Below are 27,918 nucleotides of genomic sequence, written 5' to 3'. Positions count from 1 at the left end.
TGGCCTTAACAAATGGATCTAGCCAACCCCATTTCATTTGAATAAAATTCATTTCTCCTCGGCTCCACGCAGATACTCCCCCAACAAAATTAACCTCAAAACTAGCAAGTTAAATATACCATGATTTTATTTCACATAAACAAGGAAAAAAAGGATAAGATATATATTTATATATATAGTTAACTGAAGCTATCATACCATAACAGCACAATTTGTATACACATTTTGATGATGTCAGCTAAATCTGTACACATAATTTGATGGTGTTAGCTAAATGTGTACACACATTTTGATGATGTCAACTAAATCTGTACACACATAACAGGAAGAAACAGAAATGTGTCTAAACATTACAATCTCACATACTGACCAAACACAAAAATACTGTACATTAATTCTAAACATTCTGGTTTTAAATAAAGTAGAGAAGGTCATATGGAGCTTGAAAAATACTGTATTTAGGTGTAATTTAAGAAACAGATTATGATTTTCATTTGGAAAAATTGTAAATAAAAATATGAATGAAACAATTAAACTTAAATTTAAAATGTAAAATATGAATTCATTCTGTATAAATTTCAAACATTTTAAATTATAACACCCCTATAATGAAGAATGAACTAATCCAAATATATATTATATTTTGATCAAATTAATTGAAGGAGGGTACACCTGATCATTCATGGGGGTGTTTTAATTTTCAAATATATTGATGTAATTTTGTGATTAGAAAAACAGGAAACAAAATAACTACTATTTTGTCTATCATTTATCAGGTGTATGACCACTCTCACAAGCAGCGTTGTCTTCCCTTTGTAATTCACTTGATAGCGAGATATGATCAGAAAAACATGAAATCTAACTTATTTTGCCTTTTGTTTTACTAGGTGCAAGACCTGATATTCAAATTTTAGTCCAGATCACTTAGTCTGACCTTCAGTATGGATATAACTGTACAATTAAAGCCTTTGTTTCCATTTTATCCTTAATTAACTTCCCATAAATCACCGGTAAAATTAATAATACTTAATTAACAATTAATAAATGACTAATTGGAATATACTGATCACTGGAATGATTTTGATTAAATATGTAATTAATTAATAATTTGATTATGACTAATGCAATGAAACAAAGGCTCAAATTGAAAAATTATCCTTGTTGATGTATGGAGAACTGTAACCACCAATATTCAATTGTGAAACAATTAGTTATTTTTTGTATGTTGTTTAACTATTTTACAAATTAATCCATGTATGGAGAACAATATGCATCAATGCATTTATCAAATAAATTGACTTTCACAAACACCTCATTTTTGTATGACGTGGTTTTCCATATAAAATATAAATCAAAGTCTGTACCATATTGGATGCTTAAGTCAAGAATATATTCATACAATCAGCTTAAACTGTTAAAAGGTGTACATTGAATCTTAAATATGAAATTTATGATAGTCAAAGCAGCTGAGCGTCATTTACATTTTTCAAACAATATAACCAAACCGATTATTTAACATTTAATTAAAAAAATAATGCAAACATATAAATGGCAGATAATCACTCAGATGAAAACGAGGTCATCAAAGATTTTACCCATCACTTATAGGTGGCACTGGCTTGTTTAGAGATTCAGTGTTTACACAATCCCACAAATGGCGATCAGCTGCTTCAACAAATGAATGAAATGAATATGATATATGTAATATACATGGAGTTGTCTTCGAGATCATTCAAAATTAATACTGATTTATTTATGTTTAAATCATAATGTAATAGACAAATTCTTTAGACTTGATATGTATTCAATTTTATAACTTTGTTGGGGTTTTTTTTTTATGAAAGATGTGCTCAATATTTAATTGGTTGAAAATGCATACATGAGTTGAACTTCTACAATGAACATTTATATATGGAATATTAGAATTCTCTGGGAATCAAAGCAGACAAGGGGCTTATTCCGAATACTTGTGAATCAATCAAAGCACACGATTGGCTGTGCCACTGTGCCTAATACACTTATATCCAATCAAAAGTCATTTCTCAAATTTCATTTTCGCATTATTTAATACACAAGCACACACATTACCTTATCCAAAATATATTTTACAATTTTCAAAAGGAAGTGACAAACAATGGCAATTAATATAAAATTGCACCCTGAGTGATAAAGACTAAAGCAAAGAACATCCAGACACACAAAACTACCATACATTATAGAATTAAAAATGTTTGTCATAAAGTAACTTTTTGTTTGTGTGTATACATCCAGTTTAAAGAAATTGATCTGCGAAAGAAAAATTATTGTGGTTATCCAAATGTAGTAACTGAGCAATAAGGCTAAGAACACATTTTATTTGAGAACACACATATAGATATTGCGTAGAATAGTCATGATTATTCCAGTCTATATTGTCTGTGATTTCTTTATAACAATACGTTAAGTCTGGACAAACAAAACAGCTCTAAATTTGTATACCGGTCATATGGAGAATAAAGTGTGTTTTACGATTGGTTGTGACTAATACTCATTATTGTCAAGGAGGAGACAATATAGGCTGGAATGATCAAAACTAGATAAAAATAGAAATTAAATGGAATGGCATTAACATGAGCAAAAACAGAAACAATCAGCAACCGGAATTCATTCGGATTAGTTTTTTGGGGTTGGTGAATTATGGCACCCATTAAGTTAGTAGACTACTAATGTTTTTCATTCAGCTAAAATTTTCATTTGTATGGAATAATTAATGCTAGATTTAACGTAGGCCCTACCAGGTTTTAAGTTCAAAAATGCATATAATTAACATTTTTTAATCTAAACTGACGTCATAACATATTATAGAATTTAACAAACCAACAAAAAAAAAAAATGATCGAAAGTTAATAAGCAGTTCATGTTTCTTATGGCAACACTAATAAATAAGCAAATTTGACTATCAAGTTTCCTCATTCATGACCTTCATCTAATTAAAATTAAGACTATTGAAGAAAGAATACATATGATTGGTTGAAATAATGTGAATAAATTACACCCTATCAAATCATATAAGTTCATATTTTACCTTGATTAATGTGATTGGTTGAATATTTTGAGTAAATCACTTTATCCAATCAAATTAGTTGAAATTTTACCTTGATTAATGTGATTGGTTGAATTTTTTGAATAAATTAAAACTACTTCTAAATACAAATACAGAACTACTGAACTACGGTAAAATTATATAGAAGCACTAAGTTATAACATATCATTATCTACTTATCATACCTACATACTTACAGAATATCATTCATTCAGTCATTTAATGGTATTAAAGGGTCACTCCAACAAACAAATATCTTTTCGGAACATTTCTTACTATGTCTCATTTATTTGTGAATTTCTGTTGAACTCTTGTATATACAACTGATAGCGTTGTCACTTTAACAATTTAGGCCATTTCCAGGCAGCCCAAGTGCCAAAGGGTTAACAATACATTTCTGAGATGACAAATCCCTGTAAATGCCTCATTAACGAAAACATAAAACTGAAATAGTTTAAGTTTAAAGGACCCTGTTCTCCTTTGTTCAAGACTTCATGACACCATTAAATCTCATGGAAGTGACCCTTTAATCATTACACTCAAATATGTAAAGTGAACAGTTCCAAATTTTGTACAATGGAAAAAAAAAAGAAAAAAGGGAGAGGTAACTTGCAATAAAGAGCAAGAAAAACAAGTGCAGAAATCATTAAATTAGCCAAAAACATTCTCATTAATTTGGCGATTATCGATCCATTCAATAGCTCTAACAATATACATGTACATATATATATATCATATATATATATATAAAGCGAAAACAACGTTCCAGTAAATATAATAACAAACAGCGTCACCTGAGCTTAAAGTGTGGTTTGCATCATAAGAGATCAATCAATCAATCAAAAATCAATAATTAAAATAATCATATTTAATAATAATTAAAACGTTCATTCATTAATTAATTAATACTAAAATCGTCATAGCACCACTTGGTCTCTCCGCTATAGTGGTAATATGATTCAAAAGATTCTATGAATTAAAGGTGTTTTAATTCAGACTGACTCTTAGGCTAATCAACAGCACTTGTAACTAGGAACATCTATTTCAAAAATAATACTAAGTTGAGACTAAGTATTATGTCTAAAGTCTATCAAGTTATTATTCGTAAGGGAGTTCACAAATTCAGGGTCAAATAACTCTTCTGAAACATCTGTTTCTTACCTATAGACGAGTTATTTGCCCCTGAATTTGATAACCCTGCTTACGTACATGTACATGAAGTTGACAGACTTAAGACTTAAGTCCCAGTTTAATATTATTTTTGAAAGAGATTTACCATTTTACAGTTGCCCGTAAAGCTAACATGTGCAAATTCTCAAAATAATAGCAGTGAATTGTGCCATAATTTAAATCAAAGTGTAACAATTGGTATCGAGAAAAATCAACACTGACCAAAGCTGTAAAATCTCTAGAGAGCAATGAACTCAGCCCCATAATGTGTATTGGCTGTACATCACACCTGGAAATGGTTTTAGTTGTAGGCCCTGCCATATGGATATTAATAAAATCATTAAAAAGACAACTCTGTGCAAGACAGAATGACGGGCAGCAGAAGGAACTGTGCCTGAATTTCTACCTGACAATGTCTGCAACAGGTGCCTTCTTTCCAAGCTTTATATAAATGTACAGAGCTAAGAGCCATTTACAGGGATGTTGGAACCTTTGTCAGGGCAGGTATTTTCCGTTTGATTTGATTTGACTCGACCCAAAACAACTTCAATCCATTACATAAATAAAACAAATCGTCAGTCAGTCTAATGAATCAAAGAGATTTTGAGATCAGAGAGTATAGGTATGAAAAAAAAAGGGACCAGGGGGAGTGTTGTTCAGGTATGAGGTAGAATGTTGCGTAGAAAACGTACTAATGGGTACTTAAAATAGATGGCCTGGTGTGAGAGCGATATCGCATGATAACTCAAAGAATGTACACTTTTCTCGAAGATATTTAATAGTTCATGACTTGTATATCTTCCCAGGTTCCCCATGCTTAATATTGACAACACCTGCCATCGCAGTTATAAAATGTAGCTAATGTTGCTTAGAATAAAGGGATGGCGAGAATGTGTTTCTTTCCTGTCTTACACAAGACTAATCAAGATCTGTCATAGCAGGCCTGGAAAACCACACATTCTGATGCAAGAGTCTGATAGGATTACTTGCATCTTGACATCATTTATAAACATGCATGTCTTTCCTAGGGAACCAGGGGTCAAAGGTCATACTGGCCACATCGAGAGATTTATCCAGTCAGTTGAGTGAGAAAAATCAAAAAAAAAAATCTGGAAATGACCACAAATGACTATAGTAATACATTTAGAAGTCAAATACATTACATGACTTGATAAACAAGTCTATCAAATATATATTTTTCTCTTTATATGTATATTACAAAAAAATCCTGTAGGTAATGACACAAAGTTAGAGGTCGAAGTTCATGGGATATAAATATAAGTGAAGATACTGGCAGTAGACATTTATGGGTGAAAATATTTAATGTATGATGCACATGACTGGAACATATGCGTGAATGGTATATCATTTGCAGTACTGCAGCAAACAGTAATAATGATGAAAAAGACGAAAATAAGTGCGTAAAATAAAATAAAAATGTCCGATTTCAACACATTAGGCAGTCATTTGCATATGTAAAGCTTACTTAATATTTATAATTAACAAAAACAATCATCTAATATAATTATTGGTGTATGGCAAATAAAATGGTGAAGTTGTTAATGACAACAAGTTCAAATTGATGCAGATGTTGTCACGAGCAACACAAATATTTGATGTAAAGAATCTGATCTATTGTGTATAACTCCCTTTTACTAGATGTCCACCATTTGCATTTTAAAGTTTATAACATGCTAATAATGCAATCTTTATCTTCAGTGTTGCTGTGGTTATTCGTCTCCACGGTTACTTGACAAAGTTTTGCCATGGATACATGTTTTAAACAATAGTTTCAACACCATGGTTGCACATCAAGTTCAACACAACTTTTTATGGTTACCAAAAGCATGTTGCTATGGTTACTAGTTACATAACTGGTTTGTAGGAACATCACTATGGTTACCCTAATGAACATCAAGCATCGCTAAGTTTACTTAACAAGGGGCGAATAACTCTGCACATTCAATCACCAATTAAGTCAAGCTCTAACTCCTACGCCACACAATTCTAAACATCTACAGTCCTAAAAGACTTCAACATTTCATAAAAATAGTTTTTGTTTCTTTCACGTCTTACTAACCGACACTAATTTTTGATTTTCTTTCTGTATTACTTAATGCCATTGTCTGATTTTGGACTTCGAAACTTCACACATATGAAACGTTTACGACACAGTCTCTTGTTTAATATCAAACATGATGAGTAGATCTAGCAAAATAATGCCACGTTACGTCCAAGGTTCACCAAAAGCAACAAAATAATAATGAACAAAGTCTAATTATGAGCAGTGCGAGCAATGTGGAGGAAAAATTCAACTTTATCACGACTGATGTTACCGCACATGTTACATTTGTATGGATTCTGGTAGCCGTGGTAACCCATGTGCATGGTGTACATGACACAATCACGGAAAGCGATATCACAAAACGTGCATTCATAGCTTTCAGCTCGGTGGAAAGGGAAGTCTTTCAATTGTTTCTTAGCTGTTGGTGAAGGAGTGAAATTCATGGAATCTTTCTTTCCAATTTGAGTTGGGCTTGGTGGAACATCAAGGGAGTCCCCATTCACAAGTGCTTTCTCGCCTGAGGCAGGATCATTCAGAATCTTCCAGGCAACCTCAGCCCCACGACGTAAAGCGGATGACATTGGCTTTCTGCGATTCTGATACACTGAATTCAGGAGATCAAGAGGTGATTCCTGGCCTTCGATTCCATTGGATTCCTTCATTTCTCCATTTCGAATATTCTCGTCAGTCTCTCCATTCAAATATTTGAGATTGGCTTGGATTTTTTCAAACTCTGATATGGTATTGGGACTACTCCCATTGGTCTTTTCATTTGGTTGGTTGTCATAGTGATCCTCATTAATATGTAGTGGATTTGATCCATCAGATTCAGCTCCATCGCCTGTGGGATTAACATGCTCATTACCACGAGAATCGCTCACCATCTCTGCTGGTCCATCACCATTTGATTCCACACTTTCGTTCTCGCTCTCGTAGGATGATTTCTCATCCTGTAATTTCAGACAAAGGGTGTCCAACTTGTATGCTTTACCCTTTCTTGATCGCTTTCGTGGATTTGGGGTGCTCGTCTCTCCGTTTATGGAATTTTCGGCACTGGAAGACAACTCTTGTTCAGGATATGGTCTTTTAAGGGTTGAGTATTGGTGGTGGGGTGGAGACTCAGACCTGGGTTTAGTCAGATCCAGCGCTCCCTCTCTATCCATTGATGGTGGGGAGTTGTTGTGGCTGGATCCAAACTTCAGCGTCATTTCTCTTAAGATATCTGGTTCCTCTTTGATTTTTTGGTCTTTAGCTGATCCATTATAGAGTTCTGGCAAGCTACGACTACTGATATTTGTGGAGGAGGAGTGGTTATTTGGAGTGTTGGCTGGCCAGGAGTGAGGACTTGCCTTACTTGTTTCAAGTCCAGTATCAGTTCGAACATGGAGCATATCACTGTGACTTGAGGGTCTCTCAGGTGTGGTTCCAGGTTTTTTGCCATTCATTCCATTTTGTTTCATTTTGTAAGCATCTTCCATCAAAGAGTCTGAAGATATTCCATAAGCATTGAAGAGATCTTGGTTTTCAGAGGCATGCACCTTCATCAAGTGACCCCTCAGTTTCTCTGGACTTTCAGCAGTAAAGCTGCAGAGAGTACATGAAACGGGTCCCATTCCACCAGGTCCAGATTCAAGCATTCTTCCTTGAAGACTCATAGGAGTCATGCCATTTGGTGCCATGGGAAGGTGTGGATTCCAGCCAGACATCTGATTCAATAGTGGCCAGTAGGGTGTCATCATGGCGCCATTTAGACCATGTGGTAAACTGGGCATTCCCATCATACCAGGTCTTCCGGGGAAAGGGAACATCGGGCTCATGTATTCTGGTTCGTCTCTTTTGTTTGTACTTCGTGGACCTCGTGGAGGACCTCGTTTAGCTAGTAAGGACAAACCAGAAAGATCAGCATCAAGTCCTTGTGGTAGACTGCCGTCGTTATTTAATACTGTAGCTGGTTTATGATTATATTTGCGAAGGTGGAGCTTGAGACTGTGACAATATTTCGTGGCGTAGGTGCAGTCGGCACACCGATACTGATATACATTGGTGTGTGATTTCATGTGACTGTTTAACATCGATTTGTTGACACACGAATAGTTACACTTGTTGCATTTAAAGGGCTTGGAGCCGAAGTGGTTACGAAGATGATACTCTAAATGATGCTTATATTCAGTGACAAATGGGCAGCGTGGACACTGGAGAATTTTATCCTCCTTGATATGGGTTCTTGAGTGTTGCCAAAAGTCAGTCTGAAATGAGAGGAAAACAACAAATATTTATTTCAGTAATGCTATCATCTATGAACCTGCAAAACCTGTTATGATTAAGTTCTTACCATAAATATGACAAATGGGAGGACAATCCCTGGTAGAGCACAGGCAAGATTGGATCTCAATCAGGTGGGGTAGGAAGTAGTAATCCTCAACCAACAAAATTGTTAAGACTATACATTTGATTAAGGGCTATGATCTATAAACAGAATGGGATTATAAGTATGACTGTAAATGCTAAACAATTCTTAAAAAATTCTTTTATGAGTATGCCTCACTCTAAATGGGTGGACCTAGGAACTTTCCTTATTAGGCCCTGAAGCTTCTACTCAGCATATCTCTTGAACATCCAATGAAATTTGTAGGGCAATATTTTAGTGAACTTTCACAAAGTATGACCTCACCTTTATTGTAGCGACATAATCGCACTGTTTACATCTGTAAACTTTAGGCCTCCCAGGCATAGTCCTCTGATTTTTACCATTGGGATCGTTATCGTCAGTGTGGAAGTCTTTGATATGTCTTTTGAGGCGCCCCTCAGTTCGTGATGTGTAATCACAATGAGGACAGCTGTACTCAAAGTGAATGCTCATGTGCTGATCAAAATCAGGCTTGGAATCTCCTGAAACGAAAAAAATATTAAATATATTACATCCGCTTGTAAAGACACTGTCAGTTAATGCAGTTGGTTGATAACACTATAACACATACTTATGGAAAAACAGCTACTTATACTCTTCAAAACATCGCCCAAATAAATAAGTAGCTGTTTTTCCATAAGTATGTGTTATAGTTTATTGCTCAATCCAGTTACTAAATGCCTCTCAAAGATTATTATCGACATTTGGTTGATTTTATCCATTTGGTGTTCAGTTAGTAGGAGAGAGAGCCCCCACCCCCCCACACACACACATTTTTGATTAGATACAGTGTGTGCGTATTTACAAATAATTAAGTACAGGTTTGAAAATGATCAAAAATAAATTTACCTGCGTAGCTACAGAGATGACAAAAATATTTGTTGGAGTCACCATTAGTAAAACCAGAGCTGCTGCCTGGCGATATGTTTAACTGTGGAATCGCAGGAAGCGGAAAACTAGTAGGAAGAGTCTCCTTTATGTGCATTAGTGTCTCTCTCTGGAAGGATGGTCCAAATGGAAACTGACTCGAAAGATCCAAAGAATATTTTGATTTTTCTGCTGAATTAGGATAAGGGCTTTCTGGAGAGGATGTTGCGGTATGATTCTGAGTGTGATAACTCTTAAGGGGAGATGACTCTGGAGTATCGTTGGTGTTGAATGACTGGGAGTGTCCTGGAGATCTGGTAGGTTTTAAGCCATATGGATGCCCACTGTTTGGAGATCCCTCGGCAGTCGTAGGATATGATTTCTCTGGAGTTTTCTCTCCATAAGAAAAGTTACTTTCTGATTTCTCTCCAAAGTGAAATGATTTACGCGGTGAAGTGTCCTCAAAGTTAGGAGACTGACTGCAGGATTCTGATTCGCTGTAGCAAGGACTTGAAGCAGACGGCCTCTGCTGATTATCATCTGCTTCCCTCTGCTGATCGTAGGCTACGCTTGCGGATTTATAATTGTCATTAAACGTGGAATTCAAGTGCGGGTAACTCTTAAAATCTTTTTCTTTTGGCACAGGCGATAAGTGAACTGATGATTGTGGGTAAAATTGATGTGGTCTCTCCTGTTTTATTTCATTGGATGCTGACATCCCCCGATCTATAACATCGGCAACTTTCGGTGATACTGCATCACTCCTGAAAAGATACAAAAGAAAAAGTTTTGAGTAAATCGTGTATTCAATAACATCTGAACAGTGAAGAATACAATGTGGGCGTATAATAAAACAATGTGGGCATATAATAAAACAATGTGGGCATGTAAAAAAAACAATGTGGGCATGTAATAAAACAATAGAACAATTTAAATTATTCACTTTATGATTAGTAGTTAATAAAACTTAACCAATTAAGTCTGTAATCATAACAATTTTATAAAGGGATTTAATACAGTGAGCTGTCAGGGAAATTTCACTCGGGCAGCAAGTGAATTTCAACATGTACACAGAAACTTCCTTGCCACACTGAAATCCTAATGAACTTTCCCAGCCAACAATGGGATCAAACTGAGGAACAGCATGTTAGGTACCCAGCCCCTTAATTACCAAGCTACCATGGCTCTCTTTTAAAGGGTCTGAGAAGTGGATCAAACAGTGTTTATAATAAATGATTAATAAATTAACCCTTTAACCATCGGATTGTTTTGAGGTTTCAACTAGGAAAAGCATATAGTTAAGAATATATCCTGCAACTCTTTCAATTTAAGAATAAATCATACAAATGTAGATATTTTTGAAAAGATCTTGAATTCCTCTATTCAGTGGTATAAAATATTTAACATTTTTAATCATTCTTACTTATAGATCATGACCTGCAAAATGGCCTCCTGAAACGTTCCATATGGAAACGTCTGGTGGTTAAAGGGTTAATATATGACAGTTATGATTGTAATCTTCATAGTGTGTGAGAAGTGGATGAAATGTTTTATATAATAAATAATGACCACAATAATATATGATGGTGTATATAATCTAGTCAAGTACATCTGTTAAACGTACATTCACCTTCTGAACTAATATGACCTAACTCTAATGTACTTTTTATCATAAAATTTAAACACAATTATGTATTGGCTTTATAACCACTTTGCCACATTGGCTTTGAGAAGAGGACGCAATTTTGTTTGGGGCGAACAGAATTGATTTGTTTAAAATCCGATAAAATGCAAGCCAGGAGATTATCTAGTGTTGATATTTTGATTAAATTTTCTAAATTAAATGTTAAATAATCAATCTGAGTAAATATTAACGTGGATTCAGCCATGAGAAATTTGATATTTTAGAAAAAAAATGCAAATCGATACTTCGTTACTCTTACATTAGCATTTAATTATGGATGTCTCACAGAACGTATAATTTATTTTTTTCAGGGGGTGACACTGCATTAAAATCTTATCACAAGACGTGACTTGGCCCATCATTTATTCTTTTTAATATGTTGTTTTTCATGACTATCAATAGATAAGTACAATTCAGTACATTTGTTATATTTTATCTTTAAAGTTACAATTTTATATTTTTAAGTTATATTTTTAAAATGTATTAAAATAAAGCCCTAAAATAATCCTATTAATCCTATAATTCACTATTGCCAGTTGAGAAATTGGCAAAAATATCATTTTCAACTTCAAATTCAAACGTTTGAAGATAGCTATTCCATGGTGGGGAATAGAAAACAAGGGAGGTAATTCGGGGGTAATTGTGTTATTATTTCCGGTGTGAAGAGTTTTAAGTGTGAGAAAGATCGTATAATAGTGAGTTGACAACCTATTGAGCTAAAGACAAAAAAATAATTATGTTTTGACTTTCTTAAAAAATATGAAATTGTAACTTTAAAAGGAGTTCAACATCAAACTCAATATTATCCTTAATATTCAAAATTAAAAACATGCATTTTAATTCAATTTTGGTAAATATCAATCAATACTAATGCTGTTATCTTAAAGTGAAAACATGGGATCCCAATATCAACTATGTAAGACACACTGAACATTTTAAAATCACTATGAATATAATGCTTTTGAGTGCCATTTGTAATGAAAAAAGAAAAACAAATCACAGAAGACAACAGCTTTATACATGCTAAATATGTACTCACAATTGATTATTTATCATATAATTAACCCTTTAACTGTGGGATTGTTTTGAGGTTTCGACTAGGAAAATCATATAGTTAAGAATATATCCTGTAACTCTTTCAATTTACGAATAAATCATACAAATGTATTATATATTTGTGGAAAGATTGTGAATCCTCTATTCAGTGGTATAAAATATTCAACATTTTTTGTCATTTTTATTTATTTGTCATGGCCTGGCCTGCAAAATGGCCTCCTGATTAATGTTCTACATGAAACGTTCGATGGTTAAAGGGTTAAGAAATCAAAATACCAACGCTAGATAATCTCTTGGCTTAGATTTAAACGGATTTAAACTAGACCCATCAGGTTTCTCCGCTACAGATAAAAAAATGTCTGTGTTTTGTTATGTTGGAGAAGTATAGATCTGTAATTGAATGATTTTTAGGGGCGGTTTTACAAATTTTGTCCAGATGCTTATACCTACAATCATATGTCCAAATATTATTTTGTTATTACGCTTACAATTTCAATATCATAAACAATATTTAGACATTTTTTTTTATCTGTCAAAAAATTTCAAAATATTTATACCAACAAAATGCCCATGAGTTGTATAAGTCAATCGTGGAAGTCGATCTTCAGTTTGTTAAACTCGCTTAAAACGTAGCATGTTAATAAATTCAGCAGTAGTATATCCATTTAAGTGTTTTTAATTTAAAATATGCTTTCGCTTTTCAATATTATAAACAAATTAGCCATTTTTTTTTTATCTATCCAAAGATTTACATCCCAAAAATTTAAAAATCTTTATACCTACAAATTAGACAGTTGTTTTTTGATCTGTCCGAAAAGAGAGATAGAGAAATGGGGTTTAACCTCCACTCGACACAAACTCGGTCATTTCGGAATTAACATGGTTCAGTTTTATTTAGTTAATTTGCTTGCGCATAGGGGATCTATCCAAAGATTTACATCCCAAAACGAAAAAAAAAAAAAAAAATTATACCTACAAATTATAATTTTTTTTTTTATCTATCCGAAGAGATTTACATCCCAAAAATTCAAAAATCTTTGTACCTACAAATTCGACAATTGTTTTTTGATCTATCCGAAAATTTACATCCCAAAAAATAAAAATTACACCTACAAATTCAACATTTATTTTTTGTTCTAAACAAAGATTTACATCTCAAAAATCTAAAAATCTTTATACCTACAAAATTCCCATGAGTAGTAGGAGTCAATCTTCATTTTGTGAAAATGCATACAATATGCTTTCGCTTATCAATAAGCGAGTCACCCACACTACTAGAGACTTTATATATATCTGACCCCCTTTAAGGATAGGATACTAACACTTGATACAGTAACTGATATAACAAATAAAAATCTTCTTATCTTTAACTTAAGGTTTTATTAAACAATGTTACTGACCTCAAAAAATATCCCGTTCGACCTATGACCTTTACAGATAATATATGCAAGAACACCGCGGCACGAAATCTGGCTACTTCACATAGATTAAAGATGAATTTATCATCTTGTGCAAATGGATTATTTTATTGGAACACCTGATACCACTGCTCAATATGCAAGATCAGCCGTTTACAAATTCTGGCTATTTCATTATTTTGTGCTAGACTTCGCATGGGGTTTATTTTCCACTTGACACAAACCAGGTCATTTCGGGACAAGGATATGGTACAAATTAATTCACTTGCACATAAGGGTCTTTAGCAGTGGGTGGTTCTTTTACTTGCACGGCCACACTCGCCCAATGACAGTACCCCCACCCCCCAATGATGTAATCAAGGTTTTGAAAAAGAAAGGGAGGGAGCTCTATATATTTAATTTACGTAGAATTTGGGTAAACCCCCACCCTTCCCTTCAAGCTACCACCCCCTTCCCTCTCCTTGCTACGCCCCCCCCCTTTCAATGTACCCCTACCCTTCCTTTCAAGGTACACTACACCCAACACCACTGGGTACAACATATGGCAAAATAGAACAATAATTTAAACTTGGATTATAGAAGCAAAAACACTTTCAATCGTCTCTTTAAGTTCAGTCGCCTTACACTAAGATTATGAAATCTGAATGAAATCTTTGTGACCTGGTACAATGATAATAGTCTACCTTTAAAACTTTTCGCCAGTGTAACGTAACCCGATATCGCAGAAGATAACGGACAGACCTCGTGGAAAAATTCTGCGTTGTTTTTTAAAAGATGTGATAGCAAAAATAGCCTGATCGTGACAAGTTGAAATCAGGTGATAGACAAACTGATAATTATTAATCCCGTAGAGGGGTTCGAAAATTGAATTCCAGCATTCTAATTTATAAGTAAAATCTTGGGTTTTTTTAAAATCAGTAATTAATTAAATTAATTGCCAATACATAACTGGCTAACTGTATTTCCACAGTTATATTGGGTCTTATGCCTCACTATCTAAAAAAAACCAATCCAATCGAAGGGTCCATGAATTGCATTTAAGGAATTTTTTTTAGGTGGGTGGTTAAAAGTTGGTTTTATCAGTAATTAATTAAATTACATGATAATTCATTATTGGTCAACTGTTAAAAGATAAATTTGTGGGTGGGGTGGGGTGGGGAGCTAGGCTCTAAATATCTCTTTTAATTTATTCAAAAATTTTAAACAAATTACTCCCCCCCTCACCACCACCAACCTGGTATGTGCTCCCCAAACCCCTTTAATATCAATGTATCTAAATATCCCCATCCAATCTCCAAGGTGTTTCCCATACCCCCTTTAAAAATTGTGTGTGTGTGTGTGTGTGTGTGTGTGTGTTGGGAAGGGTGTGGGGGGGGGGAGATGTAGGAAGAGGGGTTGCTCTCCATACTCTTCCAGATATCAATTCTAATGGCCTTTCTTCAAATATTTTGTAGCCACACCCCTAAAAAATAGTGCTATGACGAAGGCCAGTCTAAAATTAATTAGGGTTTATAATTTGTATAAATAAAAATAAAAAAACTTGGATATTAAAATTTTGACTGCAAACTGAAAGTTTTGAGTTTTAAGCTAGAGTTGTCTCCCTTCTATCATAATTCTCTCTTTGTAAAGCTACCCTATCAAGACAGGAATAGCCTGCTGCTTTCATCTGCATCATTACACTTTTAACATACATCCAAAATACTAAGATTTAAAGATTTGGATTAAGAATTGACAACATACTGATTGTAAATCACAAGTTTTCGACAGTAGCCTATTCATCTTATGATTATCTAAAGTTTAAAACTCAAGAATAAATAAAAAAAAAACAAAAAAAACCAAGAAAATTGTAAAAGCTCAAACTTAGTATGTTTGTGAAACTGCATAGTGGTTCAGATTAATTTTTATGGTATAACATATCTCACAAAATGTCAGAGAAACATACATAAATATTACACATTTTGGTAGATATGACAATTCATAAATCTTACACATCTCAAAATTGCATAATATTTGGTTATTCCCTGATAACATGGTTTTAATAGCAAATCAACATGGTTTTAATAGCAAATCTCCTATTTTTGTAACGTAACCCCGAAATGACGAAGTATGTGCTTGTTAGATGCGGATCTATAGAATTCCTGTTGATTTCTTACCAAGATTTAACGGAAATATTCAACTACTGACAAGGAAACTACTACTTAATAATCGGTCAAACACCAACCAACATATGCAGTCAAGTTATGCCCTTGCCATCCGACATCTTCACGGCTGTGACAGTCACTAACAGCTCATTATGTCACAAACAAATATACTTTCTACGGAAATCAGCTACTCATCACTAAGGGTTACCAAGTAATAACGAACTTCTATTTTGTCTATTTTATCTATTTACTACGCTTTCAATTTGAAAAGTTGCTGGGTGCAGCCTTCTTCATCAAAATTATTACAAAGTTCAGTGTCTAAACACTTCAGGAAAAGATCCTCTCAAAACAAAGAACAAAGCATTTCAAATAAAATTTTCACAAAGGAAAGGATGGGTCTTAAGTACATTATTTTGCTTAAATTATTAAGCTTTTTTAAAAGTGCTAAAAAAGATTTAATTGGAATCAAATTTTATCCAAAAAAACACAGATTTTAAAAAATATCTTTTTCTTAAATCGATATCATAAAATCTGTTGTGTGCAATCGAAGTCTCGATTATTCATTTTATCACTAAATTTTAAAATCTTAAGGATTTTCAAATCCATTTAAATCTCGCCCATCCGATGGTCTAAAGAGTTGATTATAGGCTTGTCATGTGAATAAATGTTTAAATAAATAATGTATTTAATAACACAACACAGTTTATATGGAAATACAATCACTGTGTTCAATCGCTAAATGCCACTCAAGGATTATAATGTATTTAATATTTGAAGCCAAATTAAAGACCTGCAATATGCAGATTCAGCTCTTACATAATGCATCCTTAATACAACTGTAGTTCAAGTGAACTTGCTTTCTAATATATAAGATAAATACAAAAAAAAACTAACATGTCAAAACTGATGAGACTAAATTATCTGTTTTTGGGGGTCAACAAATTTTAAGAAAAAAAACCAAGTCGTCTCAAGTTCTATTATCTTATATGTACCTAAGTCCAAAAGATTTGAAAAGATAACCATTTTTGATCAGGATTAAAAAATTCACCTTTGTTATCAGGAGTTGTTTGTTGATAACGGACATTGTTTAGTGTTGGACGGAGGATTGTCACGTTTTAAACTTCGATAGTCGTATGTAATGATTTAGAACGTCATCTGATATACGTGTTCATACTTCACATGACCTTGTAAAAAAATACTGATGATAATGATTTCGTCACCAAATACGTATAAACACTTGATAACACTTCTGAACAAATTGGAAAGGAAACATATTTGCTTGCTAATCTTCTTGGGGCTTAAATAAATGAAATGAAATGGGGTTTAACGTCCTATTGTTCTGTTCCGACTGGGCTAATGAAGATGAGCATACGCCATACACTGTGTTATAAGGGGAATTTTGCCCGGAGAGTGGTGCTACAGCCTACTCTTATTGCAAATTCCAACTGCAAAGGGATCTTTTACATGCACGCAAGTATGTACACAGGACCTTGTTTTTTGTCCGAATTACTGGTCGAGAAAGGACTGAGGGCCTGGCAAGGGACAATGTATAGTTGTTTGGATGGGTCAATAAAAACCGAGGTCACATGTACACATTGACGTGCACGTTAAAGATCCCTATTAGAGTAAGCCTCAGTGCGGCTGCTCGGGCAAAATTTCCCTCATAGCACACTGTATGCCACATGCTCGTCTTCATTAGCCCCGTCAGTGAATAAAAAAAATTAGGATGCTGAACCCCATTTCATTTCACAAAAAACTTTCATTTTTTTTCTCATTATCATAAAATTCGTGGATAACCTACAGTCTGTTTTATTATCTGATCCATTACTAAACAAAAAAAACTGATTCCTAATTTTGTTGTACTTTAAACTGCATTTAAACTTTGTGATGTACTTTGTGAATTGTTAACCGTAGGTCATTTAAAGAATTGCACTTAAACTGCCATGACAATTTATCTATTGTTAATTATTCGAGTTCACTAATATAAAACAAAATGTCATGTGAAAGAGCAATTACTTATGATTCACATAACATTTTATTACTAATTACAACACTAGAAAAATATTTAGCAGGTGAGTGGAAAAAAACATCCAGTCACTTGAACGAAACAAAGTGTAATATATTACACAGAAAGTCCCTCTACATGTATTTCACTGAAAATCATTCAGTTTATGAAATAAAATGGGGTTACTGATAATGTCCTGGTAATGAAGATGGTTTTTTTGTACCATCCGAACAACAAGATGCGATTTTATACTATACAGTCCCTTCCTCAAAAACATACTTCTATTGGCGGGTCTTTACAGGAGTTTATTGAAATTGGAAGGGTGAACTGAAATATTTTTACACAAGATTTTCTTAATGGGAAAAATTGATCACCTGTCTTTTTCAATTTGTGAATTTTAAGAGGAGCATCTGGACCCCCTCCCCCTCCCCTACTCTGATCCGCTCTTACTTGATGTTGTACATGTATCTCATCCAGTTGACAAGCCACTTGTTGATCGCTGGTCATTATAGGGATATTATTCCCTCCCTATCATTATCAAAGGTCAGAACATATTGTTTAATACACAGGGCAAGGGTCATGGGATATCATTTTTGCCCTAACTTGCCTGCTTATTAATATTATTAATATTAGTTTAAGTAGATATGATAATTACTATAGAGTGTGATTTCAAGTACTAAGGTCCTATTATCTGTCACCAATGTACTCCGCGACTCAGATTAAAATGGCATCTATGACTATTTTTTAAATGTTAAAATGCTAAACGACTAATGTAAATGTCATTATCGTTTGTTTTTTCCTCGTTAAGCACACACCAAGAATGTTAATTATTTAATGATTCCATCAAAATATATTCCATATGGTATATTAAACATTAAAGCTGAAACACTTTCCAGGATGATTCAGTCTGTAATTTTGTTTTAATTAAAAAATTATGAATAATCATATCAAAATAATGTAGGTGGCATTAAAAGATTAAAGCTTCCAATTTCCTTAATGATTCAGTCAGTAATTTCGTTTGAATTAAAAAATTAGGCATGATTGTATCAAAATATATTGTAGGTGGCATTAAAGATTAAAGCGTCCATTTTCCTTGATGATTAGGTTAGTAATTTTGTTCTGAGTTAAAAAAATGAATCATTGATTGTATCAAAATATATTCTAAATGGCATTATAAGGCTTCTTGTTTGAAAACTAAAATATTTTATGATTATTATGATATTATGATACAGTCGGTAAATTTCGTTTGAAATTAAGGGCAAAATTTACTTCCCTCTCTTAGGCATACTAAACTTACATGTAGGCTGTCTGTCTACAGTTACCTCTGAAATGACCTAGTTTGTGTCAGTGGACCTTAAACCCATCTCTCTCTCTCTCTATCTATCTCTCCCCTTCTCTTTCTCTCCCTCCCTCCACCTCCCCAACCCAAAGGGTTAAACACTAAAACTTGAATGATTTTCCTGAATGATTCAGCCAGTATTTTTGTTTAAATTAAGAAATTACGTTGAATAGAAAGTAGACACTATCAAAGTGTTATTTTGGTCAACTCAAGTGTTTTATCTTTAATTTGAAATAAAGAAATAAAACAAATTTAACAACCAACTTGACTTTTCACAATGATTCAACAATATTTTCTTTGCGGAAATTTTGAAATTGTTCGACTTTCTTCATAATGGTTAAAATGAATCATCATTTGTATTTTTGGGACAATATCTAAGTATTATTTATCTATATATAATATCAATATTTGTATTGCTTGACTATTGAATCCAGTGTATCCCAGTGTTTGCCAAGAAAGTTTCCCGGGTTTCCCCTTGTAAATGGTGTGAGAGAGAGAGAGAGAGAGAGAGAGAGAGAGAGAGAGAGAGAAAGTTTAACATCCACTCACACAAACTAGGTCATTTTGGGACTAACCTATGGTTCAATTTTATTTCAATAATTTGCTTGCGCGTAAGGTTCGTTAGCAATGGAAGGGAACTGGACGACATGGAGAAAACCCACAAGGTTGGAGAAATATAATAAAAACAGGGTATAGTCAATTGGAACGGAAAAAAAAAATGAGGTCCTGCGTAAACATTGGCAGCTACTTAAAAAAAAACCTTGACAGTTGGAATTCTAGATAAGAGTAGCCCACAATGTCCCTGTCGCAACTAAATTTCCCTCACAGCACCCTGTATGGCATATGACAGTCTTTGATAAAATCACTGTTTCAACAAGATTTCGCAAGTCTTTTTACAACAAAAACAATCACTAAGTCACTGCAATCTTTCCACTAGATGTCACAAGTAGTTTTCAAAGAAAAACTTAATGTACAAATGAGACATATCACAAAAGATATATATTATTATGTAGCTTTCAATCAACAATGTAATTAATTTATGAGTTGTTAAGTTTTCTAGTATATATATGTTATGAGTCAATTGTGAAATACCTCTCAAGGATTACATATACATGTATATCTATTAATTGTATAATACAATTATATAATTCTATACCCAGAAAAACTTTTAAAAACTCTTTCATTAAACATACATCTACACTATAAATTATAATTCTATACCCAGAAGTTACAAAAACTGCTTTGATAAGAAAAAGCTGACAAAAATATTTTTCTATGAGTTAGATCAAAAAAGTTGTAATAGAATAAAAATATAAAATAAACTTGTTTGCTATATTTGTCAAATCTCAACTTTTACTTTTCATGTTATATCATTAAAAAGATTGTTTTAGCCTATTTTAAACATTTCGTTTATATCTTAAAAGACAAGTGACTTTTGAATCATTTTGCTACATGGGTTCCATATTTCTTCCCTCCATTTTAAACATTTTGTTCATAGACATGCAACTTTTGAATCATTTTGCTATATGGGTTCCATGTTTTTTCTCTCCATATTGGTGTTTTTCACACACTTAAACACACTATAATTAATAACCACATTAAAATAATTGTTCTATTATCATTTCACTAGTTATTACCCACTCAATTATCTATCAATTAAAGTCATTAATGTTATTTTTTACAGTGTTATACACTCCCTTCATGTTCAATGGATTATGCGGAAATTTCTTTTATTTGGTTGCCAAAAACAGCTCTTTTTTGTTAATTGGTATATATTGCTTAATTAATATGAACCAAAGCGACAAATGGTGGTAGAAATTTTTTAAGATTGTACTAGCTTTTGGTAGATGATATTTTGTAATGGGCTTAAATATCCTACATGCTCATCAATGTGTACAAGGGAAAGTCTTAATGGTGTCCTTGCCAGACAAACAAGATTTAACAGTCCTTATAGTTTCCCTTTGAAAAAAAGTTCATTTTTTTTAAATTTAGAGTCAGTATAACATAAAATATCTGGGACAACAGAATTTTTTATTTCACCCAAATATATGTTTTAAACTACTCCTTTTTAAGGAATATTCAAATGCTTTGAGAATTCATGGTCAGATCTGTTGATAGGTCTCTTTTTAACTGGATTAATATACCATTAAAGATACATTATGTTAGATTTAGATAAAGAGCTAACCATTCTTGTTATAATAGTTCGAAAATAGATAATGCAAAATGAATAATTTGCAAATTTCATTCAAATTACTTTATTGCGAGCAAAGATATTAGCCTTTGAAGATTTGACAAGACGTGTGCAATAATTTCAACCACCGTACTGGTTGCTCGAAGCTAAGTCTCGCTACTCCATTTTTAGCTTAAATCAAAATATGTCTGAACTGTGAACTGTTCTAATCTATTTAATATTGGAGAAATTCGATGCCATTGAGAGTTGATTATGGTCTGGATAAGTTAATTAATGTCTAATTAATAATTTAGATAACATTTCAGGCCTAAAGAAAGACCTGCAATAGGCAGATTTAGCTCTTGCATAATGTATGTTTAATATTCTTATTTTGTTTTCTTAATTAAAATTAAACTAATCAATATAAAGACATGGAAAATGCAAATGCCACAATGACACTTTTTTTTATTAGGAAAATGTCAGATTACAATTTATAAATTTCTGCATACCCCAAAGATTTACTCATGTTTTTATTTTGTTTTCTTAGCTAAATGTTAAAATAATCAATTTTGAGTGCAGTTTAGCATGGATTAGGCCAGTGGAGAATTTGATATTTTCAAAAACAATTCACAGCGACCATTTTATTAGGAAAATGTCAGATTACAAATTATATACTTTCTGACATAACCCAAAGAATTAATTATATTTTTATTCAATTTTGAGTACATTTTAGTGTGGATTAAGCCAGTGGAAAATTTGATATTTTCCAGAAAATACACAGATGTTTATTTACATGTACTAGAAAAATGTCAGATTACAAATTATAAAATTTCTGACATAACCGAAAGATTTATGTACATGTAAGTAAAATGATATTTTTATCTTCTCTATAAATATATCTAGTACCAGTCAACATGAGATTGTCAAACCATCTATCTGTATTCATAATGTATTTATATTATTCAATCTTACACAATATTATCTAATTCTCTTAAACACATATACACCATCTGCCCCTGAGCTGTCATTTTTAGAAGGGGTGTTATGTAATATGAACATATCTGTTATGTCATGGGTCAGTGACCATCAAGCTCACAGTGATGAAAAAATGACCATATGTTTGGTCATCTCATATTACATAGTATGGTATATTTATAATGAATGTATTCACTGACCATTTGACCCAAGCCTTTATGTACAACCGACCTTTTTAGGTAAAAGGGGTTTAGGTGGCATATGTTTCCGATTAAATAATAATGTAATTTTAGTCACCATTAAGAGAGATATTAATTGTTATCTATGAGAATCAATTACGTTTGGCTCATTGATTTTTCTCATCACCCTGCATCGACATTATGATAGCCAAGAATTTAGTTTTTTAATAATTTATATTTACTTAAAATCGCAATTTTACATGGACCATGTGTTACCTACATGTAGCAACCAGGTTTTACACTTGAACATTGTGGTTACGCAAAAGTATCTTTGGGCTAATTACTTTTTTCTCATCGCCCTCTATCAAGATTATGATGCCCAAATTTGTTTTTTGACAATTGATATTTACTTACAAGTGCAATTCTATGTGTCATGTACGTGTTACCAAGCATCAATGTTGTAAACTTGAAACATTGTAGCCACACAAAAGTATCTGATTTTTCTCGATATCCAAATAATAGCATCTTGTCAATGCCATTTTTTTTTTTTATAAGAAATATCTTTGATCCAGAAACACAAAAATGTGCACATTGTTTCTTATTGATGTATTTGATACATTAAAACAACAAAAAATTTAAAAAAGGACTATATTTTAGTTAAAATAAGGCGAACAATTTTGAGTAAATTCTTAACTTATGTCTGAGAATGCTTTATGAACTTGGGGCCTGATGGGTTTTTTTTTTAATAATTATACCAATGATTCCCATTAATATTCCTTACTAGTAGGCTGTTAAACTATATTTCTATCATTTATACAATAATACAATAGGAATAAATTGTTTTTTTATCAATCTGATTAGAATACACACCTCATCAGGGTGTATACGAGTGGCTTTTGACCCTATGATGTCAGACATCGATAAATCAATCAGCGTTGACGTTTCTATTGGATTACCCACAGTTCCATGCACAGCACGCCAAGAACTCGCCGTAACAGACTGTTTCATTGGCCAATCCCTCACATCAATCAGAACGCGGGTTATATAACAACTCTTCCAGATCCTAGTGTGTAGTAAAGACAAATAAACCATATTTTTGAACTATACTAATGTCCAAAAGAAAGGATACACTGTGCATTTTGTGCTGCATCAACCAAAGTCGTTTTTCCATGGTATACGGTATTTGGGTAGAATGTCAATTTGTTTCACATTTTTATTTTGCTTAGAAATGTTGAGTTTGGACGCAAGAGACACACTCAGTAATGCTTTATCAAATGTTTTTAATCTAAACAAAACTTAGTCATACTTTTAGTGTCTATACTTTCTTTTGGACATCAGTATATATAAAACGAAACGAAATAGGATCGTGTTTTAATAAGATTGTATTTTTATAATAATATCAACGGTTCCCATAAGTATTCATTTTAAATACATGTATATATCTTATCATTTCTCGTCCAATATTGTTCCCTATAAACATTCAAACTCACCTTTACAATTATATTCCAAATGAAACACACAAAAAATCGCAAAAAGATAAGAAGCTTTATTTCGAAAGCTGTCGCACAAAACAACAATGTATTCAGAACTTTTTATGTGTTTTTCATGAGATAAATGGACAATAGCATTTTCTAGATAGTTAAATTCTGATAAAATAATTTACTAGTTGGGTGCATATTGATACTGTATTTAATAGCTTTTTTGTAAATTCTGTTGATTCGTCAATATTATCTCTGTAAGATCTTATAACTGTATTTAAATTGTTTTTTTTCTCACCTGCGGAAACCAGGTAAAGATAAAGTAAAAAGCCCAGTCATCATTGTATTCCAACTGTCTAGGCTACATTGGTGAACCACGTTTTCTTTTTTTTGGCTCATCCCAACGATACACCTTTTTTCGTGTATGCGGCACCACCAACAAAGGGAAACCAGATCTGGGATCCCAGGTATTTTTGTTACAATTATCAATATTCAAATTTTCCACAATATTAAATATTCAATTCAATTCAATGTACTCTTCCATAAAAACTTCTGTTGACAGACAGCCGTTATCTTTCTCAAACATATGTTTCGAAAATAATCAACACAAAACAAATAATTAATTAATTCTAATCAGGCAATGGTAAGTCTATTAATATGTAAATAATATATTTAATGATTCTATAAACTTAGTTTATTATTTCAAAACACTATAAAGTCACTCAAATGCCTGTTCTGCACCAACTAAGCTAATGAAGCCGGACATATGCCATGCAGTATGCTACGAGAGAAATTTAGCCCAGGCAGTGGTATTATGGACTACTCTTACTATACTTGGAATTACTACTGCCAATTGTTCTTTTACATGCTAGCCAAGAAGAATGTGTTAGCTTGTATAAAATTGTAGCCAGAATTGTTATTACAATATTAGTTCAAGACACATAAAGATGGCAGTGTGAAAATCACCAGAAACCAATGTAAACTTTAAATGGCCAAAACTACTTAGTCAAGGTAGTTCTGATGGTGTCCTTGAGTTATCTCTATATTTGACTTTTATTCTGCTATGTTGAGGTTTTAATTAAGAGACAATATAAATTTCATTCCATACAAAGACTTCGTGGGAAATCATACGGACAGCTACAAAGTGATGCAAACTTCCCCACCCCCACCCCTCCCAAAACAAAAGTGGTATCAGGTGGTTCATTAGCAAGTATACCTTGCTTCAGTTAAAACACCTGTAGCTAACTAGAGTAATAGTATAGAAAATGCACTTTTAATTGTACAGGGTGGCATAATACACTTATTGATCTGAACCAAAATATTAAAATAAAAACATCCACAACTGGCTCCTTTCTGGTATGCTTTTAATGGTCTAAAGTGAACTAACCGCCCCCCCCCCCCCTTCCTAAACACATATGTTGTGATCTTGCACAGAGCAACGGTTTGGACTGTTTTCAACATCTGAATCTATTGCAATTAACATGTATATCCTATCAGACAAAGAATAAAATGATTTATTATCAGAAGTAATTTATTTAATGCCTCAGAAATTGATCAATCTTGTTGTTACTGTATTTTGATTTTTATTTCAAAAAGAAATTTATGGCAGAGACACTTTTTAAAGCAAATTGTAATAATTGGTCAGGCATCCTAAATTATTAATATTCCATCTCGACCATGTAATTAAAATTATTTCCAACTTTTCAAAACTAAATTTTCATTATTATATTAATTAATTTCTAATTAAAAATAGTAATAGAAATGACTAATATATGTAACTTAATAGTATACCTAATGCATTTTAGTCATGACTTGATTAATTATTTGTTAAATTAAAAATTGGTAAACACTTTCATGGAACATTAAACAATATTTTCAACTCTCAATCTTTTATTTAGAATTCACAACCTCAAACTGTGAAACATGTGACTTCTTGGTTTGATTTTTTCTAAAGGAGTTAGTAAAGCATGTAAAATCCTGTAGTCCATGTGGATTACTATTGTCCTTTAAATGTATGTTTATTCCCATAATATTCTTTATTACATGTACATGTGTACTTTATGTTTTTTTCGATATATATTTTGCAAATATCTGTAGTCCTTTGAATGCATCTTTATGTGCTAAATAGTATTTTAATATAATGCATTTAGAAAATATGTCTAAAATATTGTTACTGGATACATGTAGCTACCATGTAGCTGTCTACAGCCCATGCAAGGTTAAAAAAAATACTAGGGAGCAAGGACATAAAAAAAGTGCTTTGACAAGAACTGAATACATGTAGCTTTAAATTTGTTCTAAATGTTTTTGTTTTTTTTAAATCAAACCATGAGGACATTGGTCGAATAACGTAATGAGTCCACAAAATTCAGAAATGAGAAACAATTTATGTTCTTCCCCTATATACATCACTTTATCAGGTACCTTCCACAATAAAATAAATTCAAGTGCCATCAATTTGTCAATCCAGATAAAGTCTATTTAAAAAAAATAAGTGTCTTATACATAGTGATATCTTTCTCTAAAACCTTTTCAATTGCCTTCTATTTATTAGTCAAGGTACCTTCTAACAAAATAAATTCAAGTGCCTTATACTTGTCGATCAGCTACCTTCCATTAAAAAAAAAATTCAAGTGTCTTATATTTATCGGGGCAAGTTAGAATAAATGTACAAGTATATAAACCATAAAATTAACAAAAATTAGTCACAAGAAAGGCAATTGACTCTTTTCAAAGGTGCTTTTATTGTTTCTGGTCAAATACTTTTTAAAACATTAATCTGGGATGTGATATGAAAAAATATTAGCTCTTGAATTAACACAACTCTTCCATATGCTCTCCAAACTGTATTTTTTTGTATAATTGTTAAAAAATTACCAAAATGGAATAAAATTCAACAAGAATAAAAGATGCAAAAAATTTTGGGAATTTTTTTTTTTAAAAATTTGTATTTTTTGGAAAATGTAGAAAAATAAATTTAAAAAACTGAAAATAAAATTAAAAAATAGACTATTTTCATACCTGGGCCAAAGAACCTCTGTATCCCCATACGACGACATATCTTTCATCTTTTATACTATTATAAATAACGTATTCTTAAGCTCACTGGCGTTATGTCGACTTATAAATTGTGTTTACGTTTAAATGTTTTCTATGTGTGACCTTGACAGAACATGTCCACTCGCTGGTCGGCACTCAGCATGAGAAAAAACCTGATGGATTACAGTGAATGGAAGTTTGTTGTCAGTGCCGATATTACACGACGCTGACCAATAGTATGTCGTCACAAAACACTGGTCAATGAAAACAACGGCCAGTGATCACAATTCTCATCAATCCAATCAATATAAATCAGTGTATATATTTCTTCTAAATAATGGCATCAATTCCTTAAAAAATCTTCAGAGATTTCCAATAATTTCGCAGGAACTATTCAAATCCGGAATCCAGAGTACTTATGGAATCTAGGACCGTCCAGGGTATCAAATGACATGATTATGTTTATTAATTATATTCAACAAAAGTTGCTTTCAATCTCTCATAACAGCTGGTCCAATCAAAATTCAGGCATAATCCATTTCCTAATAGCAAAAATGCAAATTTTAGAAATACGCTTCAAAACAAATCTCTTTTTCATAGTCGAGATAAAAAAAGTTTCCAGCAATAAATATGATATGAACAATTAATAAATGTTTATCAGTAAATTTTTATAATCTGAAATGTTCCGTCAGATTGCCCGCAACAGTTTTTATTTCACTTCTGCTGTTTTTGCATTTTGTTGTAAATGTTTATTGTGTTGGCTATGCTGGATTTTGTAACGTCGACGTCATCCAATAGTTTAATAGAACAGGAATAAACAGCCCCTACTTAAGTTTCTATTAT

The 27,918-nt window shown here is 32.6% G+C and overlaps 1 protein-coding gene across 3 annotated transcripts; it reads right to left on the bottom strand.

The window, feature by feature from the left end:
• Positions 1-115: 115 nt before the first annotated feature.
• On the bottom strand, positions 116-27,744 carry LOC126824050 (uncharacterized). Of its 3 annotated transcripts, none has more exons than XM_050553221.2 (4): positions 27,058-27,744; positions 9,574-10,355; positions 8,989-9,206; positions 116-8,563 (listed from the first exon to the last, which is right to left on the bottom strand). In XM_050553221.2, exons 1-4 carry the CDS (start codon positions 27,102-27,104, stop codon positions 6,527-6,529), a joined length of 3,084 nt encoding a protein of 1,027 aa, XP_050409178.1. In that variant the 5' UTR covers positions 27,105-27,744; the 3' UTR covers positions 116-6,526. The 3 variants fall into 3 exon arrangements, with proteins under 3 accessions (XP_050409178.1, XP_050409170.1, XP_050409188.1); XM_050553213.2 differs by lacking the exon at positions 27,058-27,744 and adding an exon at positions 13,511-13,593; XM_050553231.2 differs by lacking the exon at positions 27,058-27,744 and adding an exon at positions 13,515-13,580.
• Positions 27,745-27,918: the final 174 nt, after the last annotated feature.

The sequence above is a fragment of the Patella vulgata genome, chromosome 1, assembly GCF_932274485.2.
Source record: "Patella vulgata chromosome 1, xgPatVulg1.2, whole genome shotgun sequence".
Taxonomy (NCBI): Eukaryota; Metazoa; Mollusca; class Gastropoda; family Patellidae; genus Patella; species Patella vulgata.
This window is presented reverse-complemented; position numbering and strand designations above follow the sequence as displayed.